Raw genomic sequence first — 25,939 nt, forward strand, 5'->3', positions numbered from 1 at the left:
ATTATGGTCAATTTTATATAATTTCTTAAATTTTCTTATTTAGAAAAGAAAGTATGTGTCTTGCTGGTATCTATAACTCCAGGGTGGACCAGAAAAGATGACTTTCATTATTTTTAGTTCAGTGATTTTTAATGATTATTACAAGGAAATTTTAAAAAAATTCCTGCATGCTCTCAGGATTTTTCTTTTGTTGCTTGTTCCCATACATTTTATGCTTTGTAGTATATAGTAGTCATGTTCCTTGTAATAAAGCCATCAGGCACTAGCTTTTGATTTTCTTTCAAGGGTGTTAAAGTATGAATGAAAACAGAAGCTTAGAGTTTATCTAACTGCTTCCTAGTTAAAAAATCATTGGTTTAAAATGGGAAGCAAAGTAATTTTTACTTTCCCAGTAAAAATAATATTTTGCCATAGAATATTTAGACCCGTAAACCAGTTTGACAAATTTTTTATCATTGCCCTTATTACAAAACTCTAATTGTTAAAGCATAGAGGAACAGTCCAATTGCAAAACCATTTTGAAAAATTAAGGGTTTTTTTGGTGTGTGTGTGAATAGCATTTGCTGGACAAGTTGTGCAAAGAAATTGAGAAGGATCTGCGACTTTCTGTGCATACTCATTTAAAGCTGGATGACCGAAACCCTTTCAAAGTTGGCATGAAAGACCGGGCCCTTTTTTTCTCCTTGAATCCAATTCGGTTTTTCAATCGTTTCATTGACATTCGAGGTGAGTGTTCTGCTTTCCTTCTGAAAGTCATTCCATATCTTTTTACTCTAACTATAAAAGAACAGATACCAAAAATGAATCTTTGAGCTTATTTTGTTAATGTTGGTCCTTTATTCTTTAATTCCTTTTTGTTTATTCTTACGTTCCTAGCATCTTATTTAGAAAAAAGAAGTTTAATGTTCAAAGACAAGTTGTTTGATTTTTAGTTTCATTTCTTTGTTTTCTACCATTTCATGAATCAGATTTTTTATTTTTTATTTTTGTAGCTTATGTAACTCACTACCTAGACAAGACTTTCTACAATCTTACAACAGTAGCTCTTCATGACTGGGCCACATATAGTGAAATGAGAAATTTAGCTACTCAGCGTTATGGATTGGTTATGACAGAGGCACATCTCCCTAGTCAGACTTTGGAACAGGTATGGTATAAAATGTTTCTAGCATAGTCTGATTGTAGCATGATAACAGTATTTCTTTAAAAAATCTTTTTTTTAACGTTTTACTTTATTACATGTTTATTTTCTAAGAAAGTATTTGCTATATAAAATCTCATACTTAACAAGAATGAAAAATTAGATGGTGCTTATTTGCTTTATGAAGGAGGTTACCACAAACTTCCTATTTATACTTCTACCTTTTGTTGAACATATGAAATACAGGCATACCTCGGAGATAGGCAGGTTTGGTTCCAGATCATTACAGAGTAAGTGAATATCTTAGTAAGCAAGTCACACAAAAATTTTGGTTTCCCAGTGCATATAAAAATAATATGTACACTACTGTAACCTACTAGGTGTGCAATAGCATAAGTCTAAAAAGCAATGTACGTACCTTAATTTAAAAATACTTTATTGCTATAATATGCTATCATATGAGCTTATTGGAAAAATGATACTGGTAGACTTGCTTGATGCAGGGTTGCCACAAACTTAGTTTGTAAAAACGTAGTATGTACAAAGTGCGTAAAGCAAAGCCTAGTAAAATGAGGTATGCCTATATACATAGTTTTGATACAGTTTTTCAGAAACATATTGAGATTGCCAGGTGATTTCTGCAGAATTGTAAAAAGTTTAGTCAGAATCACATAGTTAAGGATTTTATTTTATTTATTTGTTTATTTATATTTTTACAGTTAACGATTTTAAATCTATATTATATAAGCTTTAATATCTTAGGAAAAATGCTTAAAATTATATAATTTTAAATGTTTTTGTTCTTAAAATGATGAATGTAAAGAAGTATTTAGCTTTGCTAATTCAATGGGCTAATTGACAATATGGCAATCTCTCATCAATATAAACCTTTGTTTTCAGTTAATTTGCATATAATTCTTTCTAAAATAGTCCAGATAATACTTAACAAAAAAAATTTATTCAGTACCAAAGTTTAAGAATCATAATTTTTCCTTCATCTCACTACATATAGGAACCATTTCTGGGATTAATATGTATATCATTTCATTCATTAATTATTATGTTTAATACTTAGTGAAAACATGCTAGGCGCTGAATTATGTTCAGGAATACCAAAATAAATAGAAACAGTCTCAGCTCATATACGTATAGTCTGGGAGAGGAAAGAATGAGGAAACAAACAAAAAAAGAATGAGTGAGCAATGTTTTAACTTAAAACATGAAAAAAGCTATAACAACAAAAAAAAAAGCTGTAACAAAAACTTTATTGCCTGACGAGGCAGTTGCGCAGTGGATAGAGCGTCGGACTGGGATGCGGAGGACCTAGGTTGAGACCCCAAGGTTGCCAGCTTGAGCAGAGCTCACCAGCTTGGACCCATGGTCGCTGGCTTGAGCAAGGAGTTACTCAGTCTGCTGAAGCCCCACGGTCAAGGCACATATGAGAAAGCAATCAATGAACAACTAAGGTGTCTCAACGAAAAACTGATGATTGATGCTTCTCATTCCCTTCGTTCCTGTCTGTCTGTGCCTATCTATCCTTCTCTCTGACTCTCTGTCTCTAAAAAAAACACAAAAAACAAAAAAAACTTTATCAAAGGAGTATTTGAGCCCTAATTAGAAAGGCTATATAGGACAATTTATATGATACCATTAGGTAGTGATGACTAAAAGATTCTTTTTTTTTTGTTTTTTTGTTTTTTTTAATTTTTATTTTTTTTATTTTTCTGAAGCTGGAAACGGGGAGAGACAGTCAGACAGACTCCCGCATGCGCCCGACCGGGATCCACCCGGCACGCCCACCAGGGGGCTACGCTCTGCCCACCAGGGGGCGATGCTCTGCCCATCCGAGGGCGTCGCTCTGTAGTGACCAGAGCCACTCCAGCGCCTGGGGCAGAGGCCAAGGAGCCATCCCCAGCGCCCGGGCCATCTTTGCTCCAATGGAGCCTTGGCTGTGGGAGGGGAAGAGAGAGACAGAGAGGAAGGAGAGGGGGAGGGGTGGAGAAGCAGATGGGCGCTTCTCCTGTGTGCCCTGGCCGGGAATCAAACCTGGGACTTCTGCACACCAGGCCGACGCTCTACCACTGAGCCAACCGGCCAGGGCCTTAAAAGATTCTTAATAAAGGATTCATTAAAGGTGGTCTAGTATAACTAAAAGAAGCATAAGGATTTGGAATGAGACTCTCTAAAATGTCTGGCTTCCACCTCTTTCCAGCTCTTTGAACTGGGAAAACTCCCTCAACTTTATTTTTTTCAAGTGTAGAATTTAATATAATACCTCATTTTAAATTAATTAATTAAGTAATTGTTTAAAAAATTAATTTTAATGGGGCGACATTGATAAATCAGGGTACATATGTTCAGAGAGAACATCTCCAGTTATTTTGACATTTGATTATGTTGCATTCCCATCACCCAAAGTCCAATTGACTTCCATCACCTTCTAACTGGTTTTCTTTGTGCCCCTCCCCTCCTCCAATCCCCTCCCTCTCCTCCCACCCACCCCTTAACCACCACACTCTTGTCCATGTCTCTGAGTCTCATTTTTATGTCCCATCTATGTATGGAATTATATAGTTCTTAGTTTTTTCTGATTTACTTACTTCACTCAGTATAATGTTATCAAGGTCCATCCATGTTGTTGTAAATGATCTGATGTCATCATTTCTTATGGCTGAGTAGTATTCCATGGTATATATGTACCAAAGCTTTTTAATCCACTCGTCCACTGACGGACACTTGGGCTGTTTCCAGATCTTCGCTATTGTGAACAATGCTGCCATAAACATGGGGGTGCATTTCTTCTTTTGGAACAATGCTATGGTGTTCTTGGTGTATATTCCTAAAAGTGGAATAGCTGGGTCAAAAGGCAGTTCAATTTTCCCACCAGCAGTGCAGGAGGGTTCCCTTTTCTCCACATCCTCGCCAGCACTTATTCTGTGTTGTTTTGTTGATGAGCGCCATTCTAACTGGTGTGAGGTGATATCTCATTGTGGTTTTAATTTGTATTTCTCTAATGATTACTGATGTTGAGCATTTTTTCATCTGCCTATTGGCCATCTGTATGTCCTCTTTGGAGAAGTGTCTATTCATTTCTTTCACCCATTTTTTTGATTGGATTGTTCCTGGTATTGAGTTTTACAAGTTCTTTATAAATTTTGGTTATTAACCTCTTATCAGACGCATTGTCAAATATGTTCCCCATTGTGTAGTTTGTCTTTTTATTCTGTTCTTATTGTCGTTAGCTGTGCAGAAGCCTTTTAGATTGATACAGTCCCATTTAATTATCCTGTCTTTTATTTCACTTGCCTGTGGAGATAAATCGGCAAATATATTGCTGAGAGATGTCAGAGAGCTTACTGCCTATGTTTTCTTCTAAGATACTTATGGTTTTATGGCTTACATTTAAGTCTTTTATCCATTTTGAGTTTATTTTTGTGAATGGTGTAAGTTGGTAGTCTAGTTTCATTTTTTTGCAGGTAGCTATTCAATTTTTCCAACACCATTTGTAGAAGATGCTCTTTACTCCATTGTATGCTCTTACCTCCTTTGTCAAATATCAGTTGTCCATAAAAGTGTGGGTTTATTTCTGGGTTCTCTGTTCTGTTCCATGGATCTATTTGCCTGTTCTTATGCCAGTACCAGACTGTTTTGAGACAGTGGCCTTATAGTATAACTTGATATCCGGAAGTGTGATAGTTCTCTCTTTATTCTTCCTTTTCAAGATTGCTGAGGCTATTCGTGTTCTCTTTTGGTTCCATATAAATTTTTGGAATATGTGTTCTATATCTTTGAAGTAAGTCATTGCTATTTTAATTGGTATTGCATTGAATTTATAAATTGCTTTGGGTAATATAGACATTTTAATGTTGTTTATTCATCCTAACCATGAGCACGATATATATAAGGTCTACCGGAAAGTTCTGTCCGTTTTTGGAATAAAACAAAATAAAATTTTTCTTACCGTCAATAAACTTTATTAAATAATATAATTGCCATTATTAATGATTTCTTGCCAGCGTGAGGGCAATTTGTATATCCCGTTTTTGAAAAATGTTTTATCTTTTGATGCAAAAAATTGAACCAGTGCTTGTTTGATATCTTCTTCATTTTTGAAATTTTTGCCCTTCAAAAAATTTTGTAAGGACAAAAACAAGTGATAGTCAGAGGGTGGTAAGTCCGGAGAATATGGTGGATGCGACAGACATGCTTCTGTAGTATTTCTTCCTTGTTGAAATTCGTAAAAATTACAGTGGCGTAAATGAACTTTATCAGTAGCCATGGGTACGCTTTCGCTTCACACAAAAGACTAACGTGAATCAACTTTGTTTTAGTTAATTTGCTACGTCAGTATGTATACATTAAGTGATAAAAATAGAGAGGCAAACATGCGCCAAATAAACATGTGCTTACGTGTCGAAACTTGTGATAGAAACGGACAGAACTTTCTGGTAGACTTTATACTTCCACTTGTTTGTATCTTCTCTGATTTCTTTTAACAGTGTTTTATAATTTCCCGAGTACAAGTCTTTAATCTCCCTGGTTAAATTTATTCCTAGGTACTTTATTTTTTTGGTTGCAATGGTGAAGAGGATTGCTTCCTTAATTTCTTTTTCTGACAGTTCATTGTTAGTGTATAAAAATGCCTCTGATTTCTGAGTATTAATTTTATATCCTGCCACCTTGCTGAATTCATTTATCAGGTCCAGTAGTTTTTGACCGAGACTTTAGGGTTTTCTATATACAATATTATATCATCTGCAAATAATGATAGTTTTACTTCTTCTTTTCCAATTTGGATGCCTTTTATTTCTTTTCCTTTCCTGATTGCTGTGGCTAGGACTTCCAGGACTATGTTGAATAAGAGTGGTGAAAGGGGGCACCCCTGCCTTGTTCCTGATCTTAAGGGGATTGCTTTTAATTTTTGCCCATTCAGTATAATGTTTGCTGTGGGTTTGTCATAGATGGCCTTTATCATGTTGAGGTATGTTCCCTGTATTCCCACTTTGCTGAGAGTTTTGATCATGAATGGGTGCTGGATTTAATCAAGTGCTTTTTCTGCATCTATTGAAATTATCATGTGGTTTTTCCTCCTTCTTTTTGTTTATGTGATGAATCACATTGATTTGCGAATATTGTACCAGCCTTGCTTGCCTCCCAGGAATAAATCCCACTTGATGATGGTGTATGATTTTTTTTTCATATATTGCTGGATCCGGTTTGCTAATATTTTGTTGAGGATTCTAGCATCTAAATTCATCAGGGATATTGGCCTATAATTTTCTTTCTTTGTGTTGTCTTTGCCTGGTTTTGGAATCAGAATTATGCTCACCTCATAAAAGGAGATTGGAAGTCTTCCTTCCTCTTGAATTTTTTGAAATAGGTTGAGAAGGATAGGAGTTAGTTCTTCTTTGAATATTTGGTAGAATTCACTTGTGAAGCCATCAGGCCCAGGACTTTTCTTTTTGGGGAGTTTTTTGATAACGGTTTCTTCTCATTTGTTGTAATCAGTCTGTTTAGGTTTTCTGATTCTTCCAGATTAATTTTTGGAAGATTATGTGTTTCAAGGAATTTGTCTATTTCATCTAGGTTGTCTAGTTTTTTGGTATACAGTTCTTTATAGTATTTTCTTACAATATTTTGTATTTCTGTTGTGTCAGTTGTTATTTCTCCACTCTCATTTCTAATTTTACATATTTATGTCCTCTCTCTTTTTTTCTTGGTGAGTCTGGTTAAAGGTTCATTGATCTTGTTTACCTTTTCAAAGAACCAGCTCCTGGTTTCATTGATCCTCTGTATTGTTTCTTTAGCTTCTATGCCATTTATTTCTGCTCTGATCTTTATTATTTCCTTCCTTCTACGAGCTCTGGGCTTTACTTGCTGTTCTTTTTCTAGTTCTTTTAGATGCAGGGTCAAATTGTTTATTTGAGCTTTTTCTAGCTTCTTGAGGTATGCCTGTAATGCTGTGAACTTCCCCCTCAGGACTGCTTTTGCTGTGTCCCATAAATTTTGAGTTGATTGATACTCGTTATCGTTTGCTTCTAGGAATTTTTAAATTTCTCTTTGATCTCATTGTTAACCCATTCATTATTTAAAGACATGCTATTTAGTTTCCATGTGTTTGAGTATTTTTCAGTTTTTTTGTTGTGGTTGATTTCTAGTTTCATGCCATTGTGATCAGAGAAAGTGCTCGGTATGATTTCAGTCTTTTTAAATTTGTTGAGACCGCTTTTGTGCCCTAACATGTGGTCTATCCTAGAGAATGTACCATGAGCACTTGAAAAGAATGTATAGTCTACTGCTTTAGGGTGAAAGGTTCTAAAGATATCTATTAAATCCCATTGATCTAGTGTGTCCGTTAAGTGTGCTGTTTCTTTGTTAATTTTCTTTCTTGAGGATCTATCTAGTGATGGTAGTGGGGTGTTGAAATCCCCTACTATTATAGTATTGCTTTTGATCTCGCCCTTTAAATCTATCAAAATCTGCTTTATATATTTAGGTGCTCCTATATTAGGTGCGTAGTTATTTATAACGGTTATATCTTCCTATTGGATTGCTCCCTTTATCATTATGTAGTGACCTTCTTTATCTCTTACTATAACCTTTGTTTTAAAGTTCATTTTGTCTGATATAAGTATTGCTACCTCAGCTTTTTTTTCATTTCCATTTGCGTGAAATATTTTTTTCTATCCTTTTATCTTCAGTCTACGTGCATCTTTTGTTTTAAGGTGTGTCTCTTGTAGACAGCATATGTGTGGGTCCTGTTTTCTTATCCACGCAGCTACCGTATGTCTTTTGATCGGATCATTTAATCTATTTACATTTAAGGTTATTATTGATAAGTAGTTGTTTATTGCCATTTTATTCTTTAAAACTGTATTTCTCTTTTGCTGTATTCTTTTTCCCCTTTGATTTGTTTACAACAGGCCCCTTAGCATTTCTTGCAGCATTGGTTTGGTTGTAGTGAATTTCTTGAGGTTTTTTTTTTTGTCTGTTAAGCTTTTTATTTCTCCTTCAATTTTAAACAATAGCCTCTCTGGATAAAGTAGTCTTGGTTGTAGGCTTTTGTTCTGCATTAGTTTCAATATTTCTTGCCATTCCCTTCTGGCCTCAAATGTTTCTGTTGAGAAGTCGGAAGTCATCCTTTTGGGGTCTCTTTTGTAGGTGATAGCCTTTTTTTCTCTAGCAGCTTTTAATATTTTCTCTTTATCACTTAGCTTTGGTATTTTAATTATGATGTGTCTTGGTGTAGATTTCTTTGGATTTCTCTTTAATGGAGTTCTCTGTGCTTCTTCAACTTGTGAGATGTTTTCCTGCCTTAATTTAGGGAAGTTTTCAGCTATGATATGTTTGAACAAAGTCTTTATACCTGGTTCGTTCTCTTCTTTTTCAGGAACCCGTATGATGCGGATGTTGTTTCTCTTCATGTTGTCACAGAGCTCTCTTAGAGTTTCCTCAGACTTTTTGAGTCTCTTTTCTTTTTTCTACTCTGCTTTCGTGCCTTCATTTATCTTTTCCTCTAATTCACTAATTCGATTCTCAGCTTCATCCATCCTGATTTTAATTCCTTCCATTGTGTTCTTCATTTCTGATATTGTATTTGTCATTTCTGACTGGTTCATTTTTATTATTTCAATGTCTTTTTATATTTGCTATCTCTTTATGTAGGTGTTCGTAATGACCATCTTACTGTTGTTCTAAGATCTTTGAGTATCCTAACAATCATTATTTTAAACTCTGCATCTGGTAATTTGGTTATATCTGACTCATTCAGGTCCTTTTCTGGGGATTTCTCTTGATTCATTTGTGTTGCATTTCTCTGCCTTCTCATTTTGTATGTGTTAAAGAAGGTTTTGGCCTGACCAGGTAGTGGCGCAGTGGATAGAGCATCGGACTGGGATGCAGAGGACCCAGATTTGAGACCCCGAGGTCACAAGCTTGAGTACGGGCTCATCTGGTTTGGCAAAAGCCCAACAGCTTGAACTCAAGGTTGCTGGCTCCAACAAGGGCTTACTTGGTCTGCTGAAGGCCCATGGTCAAGGCACATATGAGAAAGCAATCAATGCACAACTAAGGTGTTGTGCCCTCCCGGTTGGCTCAGTGGTAGAGCATCGGCCTTGCGTGCAGGAGTTCCGGTTTCGATTCCTGGCCAAGGCACACAGGAGAAGCACCCATCTGATTTTTCACCCCTCCCCCTCTCCTTCCTCTCTGTCTCTCTCTTCTCCTCCCACAGCTGAGGCTCCATTGGAACAAAGTTGGCCCAGGGGCTGAGGTTGGCTCTATGGCCTCTGCCTCAGGCGCTAGAATGGCCCTGGTTGCAACAGAGCAATGCCCCAGTTGGGCAGAGCATCGCCCCTGGTGGGCGTGCCGGGTGGATCCTGGTCGGGTGCAAGCGGGAGTCTGTCTGACTGCCTTCCCTTTTCCAACTTCAGAAAAATATAAATAAAAACAAAAACAAAAAAACAACTAAGGTATTGCAGCGCGCAATGAAAAACTGATTGATGCTTCTCATCTCTCTCCGTTCCTGTCTGTCTGTCCTTCTCTCTGACTCACTCTCTGTCTTTGTAAAAAGAATAAATAAATCAAAGAAGGTTTTGACCACTGGAGTTCATTGGGTGTGGCCTCTGTGTTCCCTAGGTGTGGTCTGTCTGCAGGCCCGCCACCCCCTCCACTGCTGCTGCCTAGGATGTTCAGGTATGGGTGTTGCTGGTGCCAGCCCACTGGGGCTGTTTCTGTGGTTTCCGCCTCTCCTTCACTGGAGGGGCTGTGATCTCATGCTTGGGTGTACAAGCCTCGGTGGCCTCGGCCTTCGCCCTGTTTCCACGGATTGGGTTATGCTTGGCCCTGTGGGCAGGAGTGAGCACCTTTGCTCAGCTGCGGGTCGCTGCCTGAATCCGGGCTTTCGCCCCGCCCCTGCAGGAGGAGCTGGCTTGTGGGATGGCTGCAAGCCTTGGCTCTACGGGCCAGGCAGGGCTGCGTGCCCACGATCAGTCAGGGAATTCTGCCTGTTCTGGGCTTTCACTCCATCCCTGCAGGTGGAGCCAGCTTCCACGTCAGGCCACAAGCCTCTGTTCCATGGGCGGGGCGAGGCTGCACTCCTGCGCCCTTACTCAAGGGCAGGTCTCTGCCCCTTCTGGGGCTCCTGCCCTTTCCCCGCAGGCTAGATTGCAGGCATCCTGCAGCTGGGCTTGACTACTTCATGTGTTCCCTCCTCCCCTGCCAGGGAAGACCTAGCTCACAGCTGGGCCTCAGTGGTGGCCAGCTGGCTCCCACCCTTGCCGACAGAACCGAGTTTTGGCCTCCCGCCCTTGGGTGAGCCCTCAGTCGTGTGGGTGGGGGTTCTGCAGCTCAGCCCCCAAGACTCACTACTGTAGTCCTGAAAGCTCCCTTCTTCTAAGCAACTCTGCTCTAAGTACTGCGGGAGAGCTTGTTTTACTGGTGTCCTGCTTCCCTTTGCTGGTATTGCTGTTTCCAGGGGAAATATTCACTTCAGATTCGGGGAGTGACTCATCCCAGGGGTTTTTGTGGCTGTCTCTTAAAGTGTTTCTCCCTATGCCTCCTAGATTACACTCTCTTCCTGCTACTCGGGTCCTCTCCTCTCTCCCCATCCCCTGGAGCCCCGGGTGAGTGGTTGTGAGAGAGGTTTTCTGTGCGGTCCCTTTAAGAAGAATCCTGGGTCTGAGAAATCAGTCTCTTTCTCACAAACAGTATCCTGACTTGTTTCCAGCTAAATACTGTCCATATGCCTCTTCTAGGCTCTGAGGCTGCAGGCTGGGGCTTTGTTCCTGGGGCTCAGAACCCTTCCCTCTCTGCTAAACTCTCTTCCTGCCACACGAGTTTTTCCTGGCTGCCGTTCACTCCGGGGAGCTGGGCAGCCCTCTTTGCTTTTCCGCTTTTCCTACCAGTCTCAGTGTGGCTTCTTCAGTGTTCCTTGGTTGAAGAGTCCTCTTAGTTTAGTCCAAAGTTGGTTTTTCCAGATGATAGTTCTTAAAATTAAGTTGTAATCCACTTTGGTTCTGGGAGGTGGAAGTTGGTATGTCCACCTACTCCATCACCATCTTGTCACCTCCCATAACTGGATACCTGCAGATTGTGATACAGGACCAAATACCTCATTTTTTAAGACTTATGTTTCAAGAACGTTGCACAGTACCTGACAAATAGTATGTATTTTATAAATATTACCACATATCCTACCATCTTATAGAATCTGGTTTACTTTGTAAAAAATAGAAAGATCTCTGGGAAGACAAGATATTCTCAGGAATGGTGGGGAAGTGATTATGAGTCATGGATCTTTGAATATTTAAACTTAACCTGTTCCTTTGTATACCAGAGGGATAAGATGACATGCAGCTCGATTTCTCCCAGAAGACAGTGCTGATTGTACATGTTAGATAGAAAGTTCTTTTAACCTTTATCATACTTTTTGTATAGTTGTTTGTGAAAATAATTTAAAAATTTTGGGAAATGTAATATAAAGTCACTATATTGATACAAGTTTAACTGATTATATGAGATGAATAACCATGGAGTGTCTGCGGATTGTTTTGCAGGGCCTGGACGTTTTAGAAATTATGAGAAACATTCATATATTTGTGTCTCGCTACCTCTACAACCTGAACAATCAGGTGAGTGGGTTTTAGAACATTTTTTTTTTTTTTTGTATTTTTCTGAAGCTGGAAACGGGGAGAGACAGACAGACTCCCGCATGCACCCGACCGGGATCCACCCGGCATGCCCACGAGGGGGCGATGCTCTGCCCCTCTGGGGCGTCGCTCTGTTGCGACCAGAGCCACTCTAGCGCCTGGGGCAGAGGCCAAGGAGCCATCCCCAGTGCCCGGGCCATCTTTGCTCCAATGGAGCCTTGGCGGCGGGAGGGGAAGAGAGAGACAGAGAGGAAGGAGGGGTGGGGGTGGAGAAGCAAATGGGCGCTTCTCCTATGTGCCCTGGCTGGGAATCGAACCCGGGTTCCCTGCACGCCAGGCTGACGCTCTACTGCTGAGCCAACCGGCCAGGGCCTAGAACATTTTTTTAATGTGGGTGAATATATAGTAGGAAGGCTGATGGGTAAAACATTTATTCGCAATAGTGAAAATTGGTAAATAAAGCAAAAAATAATTAGAGATCATCTTGTTTATTCTTTTGCTTTGATTATATTATCTTCTTTAATGACTGTCCAATGAAATTATCTTTAATGAAAGAGTAAAATTTTCTTGGGACAACTGACCAGTGATTGCTATGGTTTGTGTTGTTATTCAGCATAAATTTGTTTCATTGCAGATTTTTATCGAGCGAACAAGCAATAACAAACATTTGAACACTATTAATATTCGGCATATTGCTAATTCAATTCGAACACATGGCACAGGAATCATGAATACAACAGTAAGAATCTTTTGGGAGTGGTTGGCTGTGTAATAGTCCTCTGTTTAATTTGTCATTTTGGAAAATAGTTTTCTCATAGAATATTCTAGTCACTATACACTGCTACCTGTATATATTATACTGGAATTTCCATTTTTGTGGTTGATATAATTAAAATGTTTGCTACTGACATTGTGTTGGATGTGATAGAAGCCCTGTGATACAGAAGGCACATGAAAATGTCTTACCATCTCAAGGTCATCACTAGGAAAGCATTAGAGATTTGAGAGCATCAGCATAAATATATGTGTCTGTGGATTGTCTGATATTCTCTGAAAGTTGCTTTGAAAGTGGATCATCGATAAGTTTATTTGGCATCCCTCATGCTCTTTTTTGGAGAACTTACTAATTATTTGGTATTTATAAAAAAAGCAACTTACTAAAAGTATTTTGAATCTTAGAAATGGGCATCAATCACTTAAGGGAATCACTTGAAGTTGTATGCTATTTTTCCTTCTGTGGAAGTTAAGAAAATCTTTGAGTTCACGTGGTCTTCTGGGCATACTTATTTTCTTCTTGAGGAAAAAAGAATGTGAATGCCTAAGTAGTAAAATGTTACTAAGCATATTTGGGAGTAAAGGTATAAATGGAAAGTTACATATGGACCTTTGTAGTATATACTGGGTGAGCTACTAACGTGTTTGAGTTGATAAGTGATGTGATTGGAGCTCTATATTAGTAGTTACTAGTATGGAAATTTAAAATAAGGAGACATCTAAGTAAAGGTCATGTCTGAATGTTATTTTGTTTTTTGTTTTTCCTTTTCCAAGTGGGAGGAGGGGAGATAAAGAGACAGACTCCCATATGTGCCCTGACCAGGATCCACTGGGCAACTGCAATTTGGGGCCATGCTTGCAACTGAACTATATTTTTAGCGCCTGAGGTGGAGGTTCCACAGAGACATCCTTGGTGCTCAGGGCCGATGAACTTGAACCAGTAGAGCCATGGCTGCAGGAGGAGAAGAGGAGGAGAGAGAGAGAAGGAAAAGGGGCAGGGGTGGAGAAGCAGATGGGTGCTTCTCCTGTGTGCCCTGATGGGGACTTGAACCCAGGACATCCACACACTGTGCCAATGCTTTACCACTGAGCCAACTGGCTAAGGCCCTCATGTCTGAATGTTTAAAGATAGACTCTTTATTTACCTGTTTAGCAAATATTCATGTAACATATGATTATGTACATATTTTATATGTAAGGCATTGTGCTGGGCATGAGGGTGAGAGAAACAATCATTTCCTACTCTCCTAGTAATTATAGTCTGGCAGGGGATATAGTTAATCAGTTAATCACATTAATGAAAGTAAATTTGTGATGTCTGATGATGATAAAGTTAGCTAGAAGAGTAACAGGCTGGCAGTTACCCACTGTTAATAGTGGGAAGGATAAAGGAAAGACTACTTTTAAGAATTCTATTATTGTGATCAAGAAAAAAGCAATGTTTAAGTCACAAGAGAAGCTCTGAGAAAGCACCCATTTCTATAACTGGGTAAATGAAAACTGTTAAAAGTGGCATACATTTGCCAAAAACAATTAGTAGTATTTGAAGGTGGTGGTGATAGAACTTACTTAGTACAGGGCTTCCATCTGTAGGTCAGAATTAGTCATATGTTATTTTGACTTTACTCTCAGCTCATATCCTGCCTTTTTGGGATTTTTGAGATCAGAGCCTTTTGTTAATCATTCTCAAAGCACCCATACTTCTCAATATAGAAATTATTGCAGTTGAGATTTAGTAACTTCTTTAACCTATACTTGTCTAAAAGGTCTATCACTTCTGTTAGACTATAAACTTCATGACAAGGACCATGTCTAGTATGAAAGCAGGCATGTTGCCTTGCATATAGGACATGCTCAAAATATTTATTGATAAATAATTGAATGTATATCCTAAGGAAAGTTCAAAGAGTACCACGTTTATTACTTGAGTATCATTCTAGACATGAATATTAACATGGAGAAACAGAAACTTTTGATGACTGTGGTTTACAACTTAAAAAATAGAATATTGAGTCTGGTTTTGTGATTCTCACTACAGTTCTTAGTCTTATTATGAAAGTATTTTCTATTTTTTTATTTCTTTTCTTTCTTTTGTAGTATAACTTTAAGGGGAGCTTACTGAAAGTTCTGTGAAGTTGGGCGTATAAAAATTTCATTTATTTAATATTGCAGGCTCAATGTGCATTAGACTTTATAAATGTTAGACTTTACAAAGTATCATATAAATTAACTTTATAATGTAAATAATAGTAATTCAGTAATATTGATTTAAAATTTTTATATTAATTTTTTCCCAATATTTATAGGTTAATTTCACCTACCAGTTTTTGAAAAAGAAGTTCTATATATTTAGCCAGTTTATGTATGATGAACATATCAAATCCAGATTGATTAAAGATATTCGATTTTTCAGGGAAATCAAGGACCAAAATGATCATAAGGTATTTTACATAATCTTTTTAAGATAGTTCAGTTTAACTGTTGAGTGCAAAACAAAAATGGAGTAATACTCTACATACTCTTTTGCAGTGTGTTTACCTTGTTCTTTTAAGAGTTGATAGTAAAGGTGTATACTGAAGCTTATTTAACATTCTCCTACTGATTAATAGTTTTTTTCTGATTTTTCAATGTTACAAATATATTTTTTTTTTAATTTTTTTTTTCTTTTTTTTTTGAAGCTGGAAACGGGGAGAGACAGTCAGACAGACTCCCGCATGCGCCCGACCGGGATCCACCCGGCACGCCCACCAGGGGGCAATGCTCTGCCCCTCCGGGGCATCGCTCTGCCGCGACCAGAGCCACTCCAGTGCCTGGGGCAGAGGCCAAGGAGCCATCCCCAGCGCCCGGGCCATCTTTGCTCCAATGGAGCCTTGGCTGCGGGAGGGGAAGAGAGAGACAGAGAGGAAGGAGGGGGGGTGGAGAAGCAAATGGGCGCCTCTCCTATGTGCCCTGGCTGGGAATCGAACCTGGGTCCCCCGCACGCCAAGCCGACGCTCTACCGCTGAGCCAACCAGCTAGGTCAATGTTACAAATATTGCTCCAGGTAACATCCTTACACATTTATCTCTATATTGAGAGACTATTTCTGAAAGATTCCTTGAAGAGAAATTTCTAAGGCAAAGAATATGGTTATTTAAAATTCTGATACATAGTGCTAAGCACTCTAAAATACTGTACCAATTGACAAGCCAGTCTATAATTTATTAAAATGCTGTCTCCTGTTTATCCTCTAAGCCCATGATGGCAAACCTTTTTATAAAAACTGCCCACTTTTGCAGTGCTGGTCAACCTGGACCCTCCTGCCCACTAGTGGGCAGTCCAGCTTTCATGATGGGCCAGTCGTGGAGCCATTTGGTTGCTCCACTATGCCCACCATGAAAGCTGGAACACCCACTAGTGGGCGGGAGAGTCCAGGTTGACCAGCACTGCAAAAGTGGGCAGTTTTTATAAAAAGGTTCACCATCACGGCTCTAGGCTGAGTTTCTCATAGTGAGGTGAAGAATTGTAAGTGGTAACAGTACAGAGGAATATAGCCACTGGGATTGAGAACCAGCAGCCTTAGATGGCCATTCATTTGATTTGCCACATCCAGAAGTATAATATTTTAATTACCCTGCTTAAGCATCACTTAAGTCCAGCTCTCTGGTATACTGCTTGTGGTCTCTTCAATGTCAGAGCAGAAAAATGTTGCTTTCTGGTAAAATAAGAAAATTACAGATTATAGTAGAGACTTGTATTAACTTTAATTTTTATTGGAACAGAAATGATAAGTATTTAGAGAAATACATAACCGTGCTATTGTTGTGTAAGAATGGTTTCCATTTGTTATTAATAAAAAGGAGTCATTTCCTACATCTTTTAATCACCTAAAGAGTTGAAAAATCATCTTATTGGTGATGGCTGCTAGAAATTTTAGCTTAGTTGATATATGTTATTTGGGAAGAAGTGTGTTAATATGTCTTTATTAATACCTATTCAGCCTACAGAAATCTGATCACACATCTCTTAACAAGTGTTTCTAGGAGGAATTGGTTTCTTTTATCTGTCCGATAGAGGAGTTGGGTGTTGGGAGATTAATAAAGGTGGTGGGAAACTTACATTTAGTGGTATTAATAATTATTCCCCTTAACTTACGTAGAAAAAATTTATACTGACCTTGAACATTGGTAGTTCTGATGCTATAAATTTTTTATTATTAGACTTGAATGATTTTTTTTTTTCTTAAGCACAATGGAAATACAAAATTAGAAAGGAAAATGGTATTGGCATAGTTGATTTAGTAAGCATTTTATACTTTCGGTGTCTTTATTAATAAAGGTCGTCTTTAAATTATCTCTCTAGTATCCTTTTGAAAGAGCAGAAAAATTTAATCGAGGCATCAGGAAACTTGGAATAACCCCAGAAGGACAAAGTTACCTCGATCAGTTCAGGCAACTCATCAGTCAAATTGGTAATTTATTATTTATTTATTTATTTTTACAGAGAGAGAGAGAGATTGATTCAGAGAGAGGGATAGATAGGGACAGACAGACAGGAACGGAGAGAGATGAGAAGCATTAACCATTAGTTTTTCGTTGTGACACCTTAGTTGTTCATTGATTGCTTTCTCATATGTGCCTTGACCATGGGGCTACAGCACACCAAGTAACCCCTTGCTCAAGCCAGCGACCCTGGGTCCAAGCTGGTGAGCTTTGCTCAAACCAGATGAGCCCGCGCTCAAACTGGCAACCTTGGGGTCTCGAACCTGGGTCCTCCGCATCCCAGTCCGACGCTCCATCTACTGCACCACCACCTGGTCAGGCACAAATTGGTAAATTATTATCAAAGTGTTGGTAATAAATAAAGAACAAATCCCAAGAATCTTATCTCATAAATACCTTACACGAATAACTTAGTATGTGTCTGAGTTCAGCTTTATTCCACTAGAGTAACTTTCTTTGCTTACCAAAAGTTTTTCAAGTATGATTAGACCAGAGGTCCCCAAACTTTTTACACAGGGGGCCAAATCACTGTTCCTCAGACCGTTGGAGGGCCGGACTATAAAAAAACTATGAACAAATCCCTATGCACACTGCACATATCTTATTTTAAAGTAAAAAAAAACTAAAGGGAACAAATACAGTATTTAAAATAAAGAACAAGTAAATTTAAATCAACAAACTGACCAGTATTTCAATGGGAACTATGGGCCTGCTTTTGGCTAATGAGATGGTCAATGTGCTCCTCTCACTGACCACCACTGAAAGAGTTGTCCCTTCCAGAAGTGCGGTGGGGGCCAGATAAATGGCCTCAGGCAGCCGGCTGCATGTGGCCTGTGGGCCGTAGTTTGGGGACCCCTGGATTAGACTGTGCAGAAATAATCGATAGACTGTAGCCTAGTATGTTAAATAATTTTTTTCAATTAAATTAAAAATATATTTAATAACTAATTTGTCTGACAGACCATGCATATGGATGTACATAAGTATGTACATTTTAAGTGCACATATATGTAAGTTTTATTTTTATGGAGCAAGAACTGAAATACAAACAGTAGGATCTTTTGGTTCTAAGGAGTGGACACCTTGTAATTGACTAACTGTAGTTTTGATTATAGTTCAGAATTATTTGTATAAATACCTGATATTTTTTTGTGTGTGTGGTTTTTAAGGTAATGCTATGGGCTACATACGAATGATAAGATCTGGTGGCCTTCATTGTAGCAGCAATGCCATTAGGTATGGATGCAAACATCATTTTTGCCTTGTATATTCCATTAAAAAAATGTATGTCAATTAGACCTATTGGTTAGTGGGCACATAATGCAATATACAGATCATGTATCATATAGAATTGTATACTTGAAACCTATATTATCTTATTAACCAGTGTCACCCCAATAAATTTAACTTAAAAAATCTGTTGTAAGATTGTAGAGGGTTTTACTCTTGTTGATATATTTTGATATAAAATGTGGAAGAAAACCATTAATGCTAGTAGTTAAAATATTTTCTTAAGATTTTAGACTATAGCAGACTTGAAAATCTTTATTTTTCTCAAGGTAATAAGTAATTTATACTACAGTTTATGAATGGTTCTAAGGATTATATGATTTGAAGGATTAAAATTTGATTATTCCTATATAAAATTCAATTTTGGGACTAAAATGGTGATATTTGTAATTAACTGAAATGCAAAGTTCTTTTCAAATATATAGTTGAAAATTTAGAGTCCTACCATACCACTTTTATATATTTCATTTGTACATATTTATCTTGCTTTAATAAATTACTTCCTAAATTCTTATGTAGATTTGTGCCTGATCTTGAAGATATTATAAATTTTGAAGAACTAGTAAAAGAAGAAGGTCTTGCAGAAGAAACATTAAAAGCAGCAAGGTAATCTAATTTTAGAATAATATAAATTTGGAGATTTATAAAGTATATGTTTATATAAAACAAAAAGATAATATAAGAGTAATATAAACTTATGCCACTTTTTTTATAAGCTATGGTTTTCGTTTATGAAATATAATTTTTTTAGAGTATATAGTATTATTAGATTTTTCCAACTTCACTAAAAAGGAATCTTTTAGGACATGCTATTTAATATAGTAGCCACTAGCCACATGAGGCTCTTGAACACCTGAAATGTAGCTGAGTACAGATTGAAATGTGCTAGAGTGTAAAGTACATCACTATTTTGGGGAATATGGTATAAAATAAATGCCAAATATCTCCCTAGGATAAGTTTTTGTACCTGTTTCTTTTTTTTTGAGAGACAGAGAGACAGAGAGAGGGACAGATAAGAAAGGAGAGAGATGAGAAGCATCAATTCTTCATTGTAGCACCTTAGTTATTCATTGATTGCTTTCTTTTATGTGTCTTGACTAGGGCGCTTCAGCTAAGCCAGTGACCCCCTGCTCACGCCAGCAATCTTGGGCTCAAGCCAGTGAGTTTGGGCTTCAAGCCAGCGACCCCACGCTCAAGCTGGTGAGCTCGTGCTCAAGCTGGCGACCTCAGGGGTTTCAAATCTGGGTTCTCTGTGTCCCAGTCTGATGCTCTATCCACTGTGCCACCGCCTGGTTGGGCTTCCTTTTTCCTTTTTTTTTATATTTCTGTTGGCTAACACTGTTCTAGAATACCAGTCCTTCGTTTTGTGTAACCCAGAGCAGGACTGTCCAGTACAGTAGCCACTACCACGTGTGACTGTTGAACACTTGAAATAGGGCTAATGGGCCTGGGGAACTGAATTTTAAAATATATTTTATTTAAATTTAAATAGCTAATGGTTAGTCTTATTGGACTTTGTAGATCTGTAAATTAATCAGTGGTGATTTTGGAACACAACTTAAAATTGAGAGAGACATGCAGAATTAAATACTTTTGAAAACTAAGTTTTATTAATAATTATGACAATTTATTGAGTTATGAAAGAGTACCCTTAGACCAAGTGGAGACAGTTTGAAATCATAAATAATAATGATAGAAATGGATTATAATACATTGAATAAAATATATTAATACATTGAATAAAAAAAGCCAAGAGTCATAGTGATAATAAGAAAGATTGGAGGAGCAGAGGAAATAGTCCTTTTTACAGAGGAATTCTAGCTAGTAAATATAGAAAGGATGAGAAAATTTAGGCAGAAAAATCACCATTTTGCAGTCACCACTGTAATACTTGAAATTAGACAAAAATCATCAATTCTAAAATATTTTTGGAGAAGAGAGTATTTCAAAAATCCCATAAATTGCTTATTAATAACAAATAGGGAAACCGCCTTTATAGTGAATTGATTCCTATATTTTACCTTAACCAAGTAGTCAAACTTAGCATCACCAGTACCAAGACAAGACAAACTGACCTTGTGTGGCCTCCTTTTTTTTTTGATATGCTACTCTTTTTTTTTTTTTTTTTTTTTTACAGGGACAGAGAGAGAGAGAGAGATAGGGACAGACAGGAACGGAGAGAGGTGAGAAGTATCAATCAGTTTCTCGTTGTGACACCTTAGTTGTTCATTGATTGCTTTCTCGTATGTGCCTTGACCACGGGCCTTCAGCAGACCAAGTGACCCCTTGCTCGAGCCAGCTCATCCAAGCTGATGAGCTCTTTGCTCAAACCAGATGAGCCCGCGCTCAAGCTGGCAACCTTGGGGTTTTGAACCTGGGTCCTCCACATCCCAGTCCCACGCTCTATCCACTGCACCACGGGTGTGTGGCCTCTTTTTTTTTTTTCCCTACTTTTTTTTTTTTTTTTTACACAGAGACAGAGAGTCAGAGAGAGGGACAGACAGACAGGAACGGAGAGAGATGAGAAGCATCAGTCATTAGTTTTTCGTTGTGACACCTTAGTTCATTGATTGCTTTCTCATATGTGCCTTGACTGTGGGCCTTCAGCAGATGGAGTGATCTCTTTCTTGAGCCAGCGACCTTGGGTCCAAGTTGGTGAGCTTTGCTCAAAGGAGATGAGCCCGTGCTCAAGCTGGTGACTCTGGGGTCTCGAACCTTGGGTCCTCCACATCCCAGTCCGACGCTCTAGCCACTGTGCCACCGTCTGGTCCGGCTGTGTGGCCTCTTGATGCAATGTAATTGCAAGTGTCTATGTTGTATTCTTGCCAGAAATGTTTATTCTGAATTTATAATGAAGAAACCATTTGAGACATCCAGAATGTTGGGCATTCTACCAGACACTTGGCCTTGACTTTTAAACAGTGTTACATGTCATGAAAGACAAAAAAGGCAAGGAGACTTCTAGTTTAGGAGACTAAAGAAACTGGACCACCAAATGCAGTGGGTGATGGTCATTCATATCCTAGATAAGGGAAAAACAGCGATGAAAGAAGGATGTTTAAGGGATAATTGGGGAAATTTGAACTCATATTATATATTACTGTATTTTATTTTGGGTGTAATATGTATTATGGCTTTGTAGGAAAATGTCTTGGTTCTTAATATATTCATACAAAAGTGTTTATGTGCTAAGTGACATGAGGTTTGCAACTTTTAAATGTTTCAGGAAAAAAGAAAAATTGTTGACAAAATGTTAAATGGTGGACTAGCTGAAAGGTATACAGGTGTTCATCATACTATTTTTAAATGTTTTGATAGGCTTAGAATTTTTAAAATAAAAAAATATACTGGAAAAGGACACATTTGCCCTTTTGTGAGAATAAGGTCCCAACACAGAAGATTTGCTCTGAAATATCCTGTAGATAGTTTACTTCTTTCTCAGATTAAAGAAGCTATGAACAGTTAATAAGCTATTGGAAGTCACATGCCTTGACATGATTAAAAGAATTTGTGGCTTGTATATCAAAGAAGAGAATTAGACCATTTTTATCTCTTATTAAATGATGTCATTCATTTAAAAATTGGTGACCTTTAAAAAGTACTTTCAAATAGTTCAGTGAGGTCAGAGTGGGATATTGTCTTTTAAGATCTCCAGATTTGTGCAGAGGAATCAAGTGAAGGAAGTTCATGGCAGGTGAAGTCAAGGACTGGTGGGTTGTAATATAATGAGTTGATGATCTGGATGGAGGGTGAACACTTCCAGAATGATGAGCACTGGAGTGGGTTTCAAAGTCTGAGACAGATTAATGTAGGGCAGTAGGTAAAAGGTTAGTAGATGCCCACTTGCAGGAGGAAGTAGTTAGGGAGTTGGATATGGTTTGATTAAGTGAGTCTCAAAGGAGAGATTTCTGCTGTCTAGTGGTGGGGAAGTAATACTTTGAAAGTGGTAGTGGCTACACATGAGGGATGCAGGAGAAAAAGCAGCTGATGTTTCTGAAGGTTGAACAGATTCTAAGTTTTTGAAAAAGAACAAGGTTTCAGTTGAGGTACGGTGTAGAGAAGAAGCAAGAGTGAAAGATGAAAGGTGAAGAGGAGTCTAAGTGGAATGCTGTGCTACAGGCTCTGTGGGAAGAAGAAATACAAAACTCACAATATTGTTTTAAGTGCCAACATGCCCTGCATACTCTATTTTAGGGACAAAGTATAAATAAACAATAATGATCAGCTTCTGTCAGTAAGAAAATGAATTCATTTGGAACTCCAAGAAAACTTACTTAGAAAAGTTTTACAATATTTTGTATTTTTGCTTGCTCTCATCTAAGCTGATGAGAGATGGATTTAAAAACCATACCTTTTTTTCAGAAAGGAACTGAGTAAAGGGTTTTTTGCATTTTAGGCATTTGGATTCAGTCCTCAGTGATCACACACGAAATTCTGCCGAGGGAACAGAGTATTTCAAAATGCTTGTAGATGTTTTTGCGCCAGAATTTCGAAGGCCAAAGAATATACATCTCCGAAATTTCTATATCATTGTTCCCCCTCTGGTGAGTATTTTTAGTATCCAAAATCAATTTTAAAAAGTATTAATAAATAGATCCAGTTTTCTTTGCAGCAGGGAATACATATAAACTGTATTACTGTGTTTCTGGTTGTAGATAAAACTAAATGTGATCTCAGTGAATGTGGCCTAAAAATTTACTTATTAGCTATGCAAAATGAGTCTTCTTTATAGTTAAGGTAGATTCTGACTTGTTAATAACTGTCAGAGAAACCTAGTTGTGATTTAAATTACTTGAGTGTACACCATTACATATATATCATTTTGGGGTTGAATTCTACCACGATCATTTTAAGTGGTTAATGTAGATTAACTTCATGTTACAACGTGAAGTTATTTTTAACACATCTCTTAAAATCATTGTGCTAGAGGACAACTTCTTTCTATTAAGTAGAAAATACTAACATCTAGACCAGGGGTCTCAAACTCGCGGCCCGCCAAACAATTTTGTGCGGCCCGCAAACTAATCCACGAAGTTCAAAATATTTTGGATAAAATTAAGTAAGCCTAGGGGCCTACTTGTATTTTTCATTTCTCTAGCATCCTAGCTAGATATTAGCTTAGTTAACAGCAGTTGTGATGCAAACTACAGTTTCTGGTCGTTTTGTGACACTGAATAAACTGCATGTACGATTGTGCTTGTTGTACTGATTTTTTTTTTGTTTTCAACCACAGTGAGAAAAGTGTTGCGTAACAGTTGCCTTTTGTAGACCTAGTGCGGCCTGCCGAACAGCTGTGATCTTGCTCTGCGGCCCACATGCTGAGTTGAGTTTGAGACCCCTGATCTAGACTATATTTTTAGTGCTTCCTCATTATAGTATGTAGGGTGTTCTGCTCTCATTCTATAGTTTCCAACTAATAGCTCATCACCCAGAATTGCATTATAAAAACAATTGTTATAGTAGGGAAAATGAATTTAATAGAGTAGAGAAGTCTATATTAGCAATAAGAATTACTTTTCCTTAAAGATTTCTATATAAAACTGCTTTTTAAATGGCTAGGTCTGAAATCTAAATGTATCTCTGAGCATATGTAGCTTTTGATTAATCTAACTTTGGTTAAGAGTAATAACTGTCATATTGCTGCCTGAATAACACATCTTCTTACATATTATTGTAGCCATTGAAAGGAGTTGATAGTCTATTGACAGCTTTTCTCTCCATGAATTTTCTTTTCTACTTTTTAAATATACTTATTGTTAGTGAATGCTGTATCACAATAATTATGTCATAATTATGATGTAGCAAACTGTCCACATTCATCTGAGAAGCATTATCTTTTCATCTTAAGTTAGTGTCAAACAGGAGGTGAGTCTGTCTTAGTTATACTTTTATGACAGTGAAATTACCTAAGGGTGAGTTCAAACTCTATATTTTTTAATTCAAAGAGGAAGTATACTCCAGCTGTAGTAACAGCAGTGGATACTTTTGTGAGTGCAGGGCAGCGGTCAGAATGCTGGTAGTAGTGGGACAGCAACGTGGATTAAGAGCACTGCGAAGTACGGGACTCTTCCTGTGCTTGCGCTTATGACGAAGTCCAGAAAAAAGACAAGCGGGTGAGATATTAAAATAACTCTGGCCACAAATATGTGATTGCCAAGTAAGTTTTATATGCAGTACAACTGAAAATTGATATTTTGTTCCCAGTGTAAGCTATTGTAGTACTTATCACCTTATCATAAGTTTTAAACAGGTCTCTCTTTACCTCTTTAGAGCTGTGCTGCCATATGTAGCCACAAGTGGCTACTTAAATTAATTAAAATTTTGTAAAATGAAAAATCTAGTACTGTAGTTTTATTAGCCACATTTCAAGTGCTTTTGTCCTGCTGGCTGGCTAGTGGCTCCCTGTATTGGACCATGCAGCTATACACCTGGCTGTCCTTGCTCAGACTGCTGTTGGGGAGCATGAACTCCCTGATGGTATTCAGTTTTTGATCATAGTTAATATAGTAAGCATCGATAAGGCTTTGTAGAAATGATTAGAGAAGGTATTGGAGGAGCTGAATTTTAGGAAAGCACTTTTTTAGGGCATTTATCTAAATGACTGCTAATCCTTTTTAACCAAGATGATGTGAGTAGTATTTTAGGATGAATTGGGTGGCAGAACTAAGGACTGCCATGCTTAAGAGCACTTATGCTTCAAAGTAAGGCAGCCCACTTTTCTGAATCCAGCTTCCACTTAGAGTATGAGTTTGGACTAGTTACCAGACCTTTCAGCCTCAGAGTCCTCGTTTAAAATGTGCGCAGTGTTGTATGGCAACTCTATAAAGGCACCGTGCTTGGGGTAAGTAGTGATTGAGGGGGGCAGGCTCCTATTTAAAGGACTTGGAATAAAGAGCCACTAAGAGAAATACTTTTACAGATTGTGACTTCTCCAAGAGGCTCTTTAGATGAGACAAATGTTTGAAATCAAAAGGACAGGAACCTAGAAGAGAATCCTATTCATAATTTTTGAAATTCCGTTTTAGGAACTAAGATCTGAAGATTTTTTTAGCACAGTTGTTTCTCTAATTTGTTCTTATATCTTTTTAGACCCTCAACTTTGTAGAGCATTCCATTAGTTGCAAGGAGAAATTGAATAAAAAAAATAAAATTGGAGCTGCTTTTACTGATGATGGCTTTGCCATGGGTAAGCTTAATGGAATTGTTTCCCCATTAGTTTTATGTTCCCCTTACAATGAATTTTTAGAGAGATTTGCTTAAAAATAGGTCTGTGGTTGTTTTTTTGGGGGTTTTTTTTTTTTTGTATTTTTCTGAAGTGAAAAGCAGGGAGGCAGAGAGACAGACTCCCACATGTGTCTGACTGGGATCTACCTGGCATGCCCACCAGGAGGCGATGCTCTGCCCATCTGGAGCATTGCTCCATTGCAACTGGAGCCATTCTAGCGCATGAGGTGGAGGCCATGGAGCCATCCTCAGTGCCCGGGCCAACTTTGCTCCAGTGGAGCCTTGGCTGCAGGAGGGGAAGAGAGAGATAGAGAGAAAGGAGAAGGGGGAAGGATGGAGAAGCAGATGGGCACTTTTCCTGTGTGCCCTGGCTGGAAATCAAA

General features: G+C 38.1%; 1 protein-coding gene across 2 annotated transcripts in view; it reads left to right on the forward strand.

The window, feature by feature from the left end:
* Window positions 1-25,939, forward strand: part of WASHC4 (WASH complex subunit 4) — a 67,725-nt gene that overhangs the window by 35,612 nt on the left and 6,174 nt on the right. For both annotated transcript variants that reach the window (XM_066263419.1, XM_066263428.1), the window contains 10 exons: window positions 558-726; window positions 993-1,147; window positions 11,695-11,769; window positions 12,422-12,526; window positions 14,868-15,002; window positions 16,903-17,011; window positions 18,212-18,278; window positions 18,852-18,938; window positions 22,729-22,876; window positions 25,422-25,518. In XM_066263419.1, the coding sequence (XP_066119516.1) occupies window positions 558-726; window positions 993-1,147; window positions 11,695-11,769; window positions 12,422-12,526; window positions 14,868-15,002; window positions 16,903-17,011; window positions 18,212-18,278; window positions 18,852-18,938; window positions 22,729-22,876; window positions 25,422-25,518 (1,147 nt within the window). The remainder of the gene's footprint in view (window positions 1-557; window positions 727-992; window positions 1,148-11,694; window positions 11,770-12,421; window positions 12,527-14,867; window positions 15,003-16,902; window positions 17,012-18,211; window positions 18,279-18,851; window positions 18,939-22,728; window positions 22,877-25,421; window positions 25,519-25,939) is intronic.

This window comes from Saccopteryx bilineata, chromosome 1 (genome assembly GCF_036850765.1).
Source record: "Saccopteryx bilineata isolate mSacBil1 chromosome 1, mSacBil1_pri_phased_curated, whole genome shotgun sequence".
Lineage (NCBI taxonomy): Eukaryota > Metazoa > Chordata > Mammalia > Chiroptera > Emballonuridae > Saccopteryx > Saccopteryx bilineata.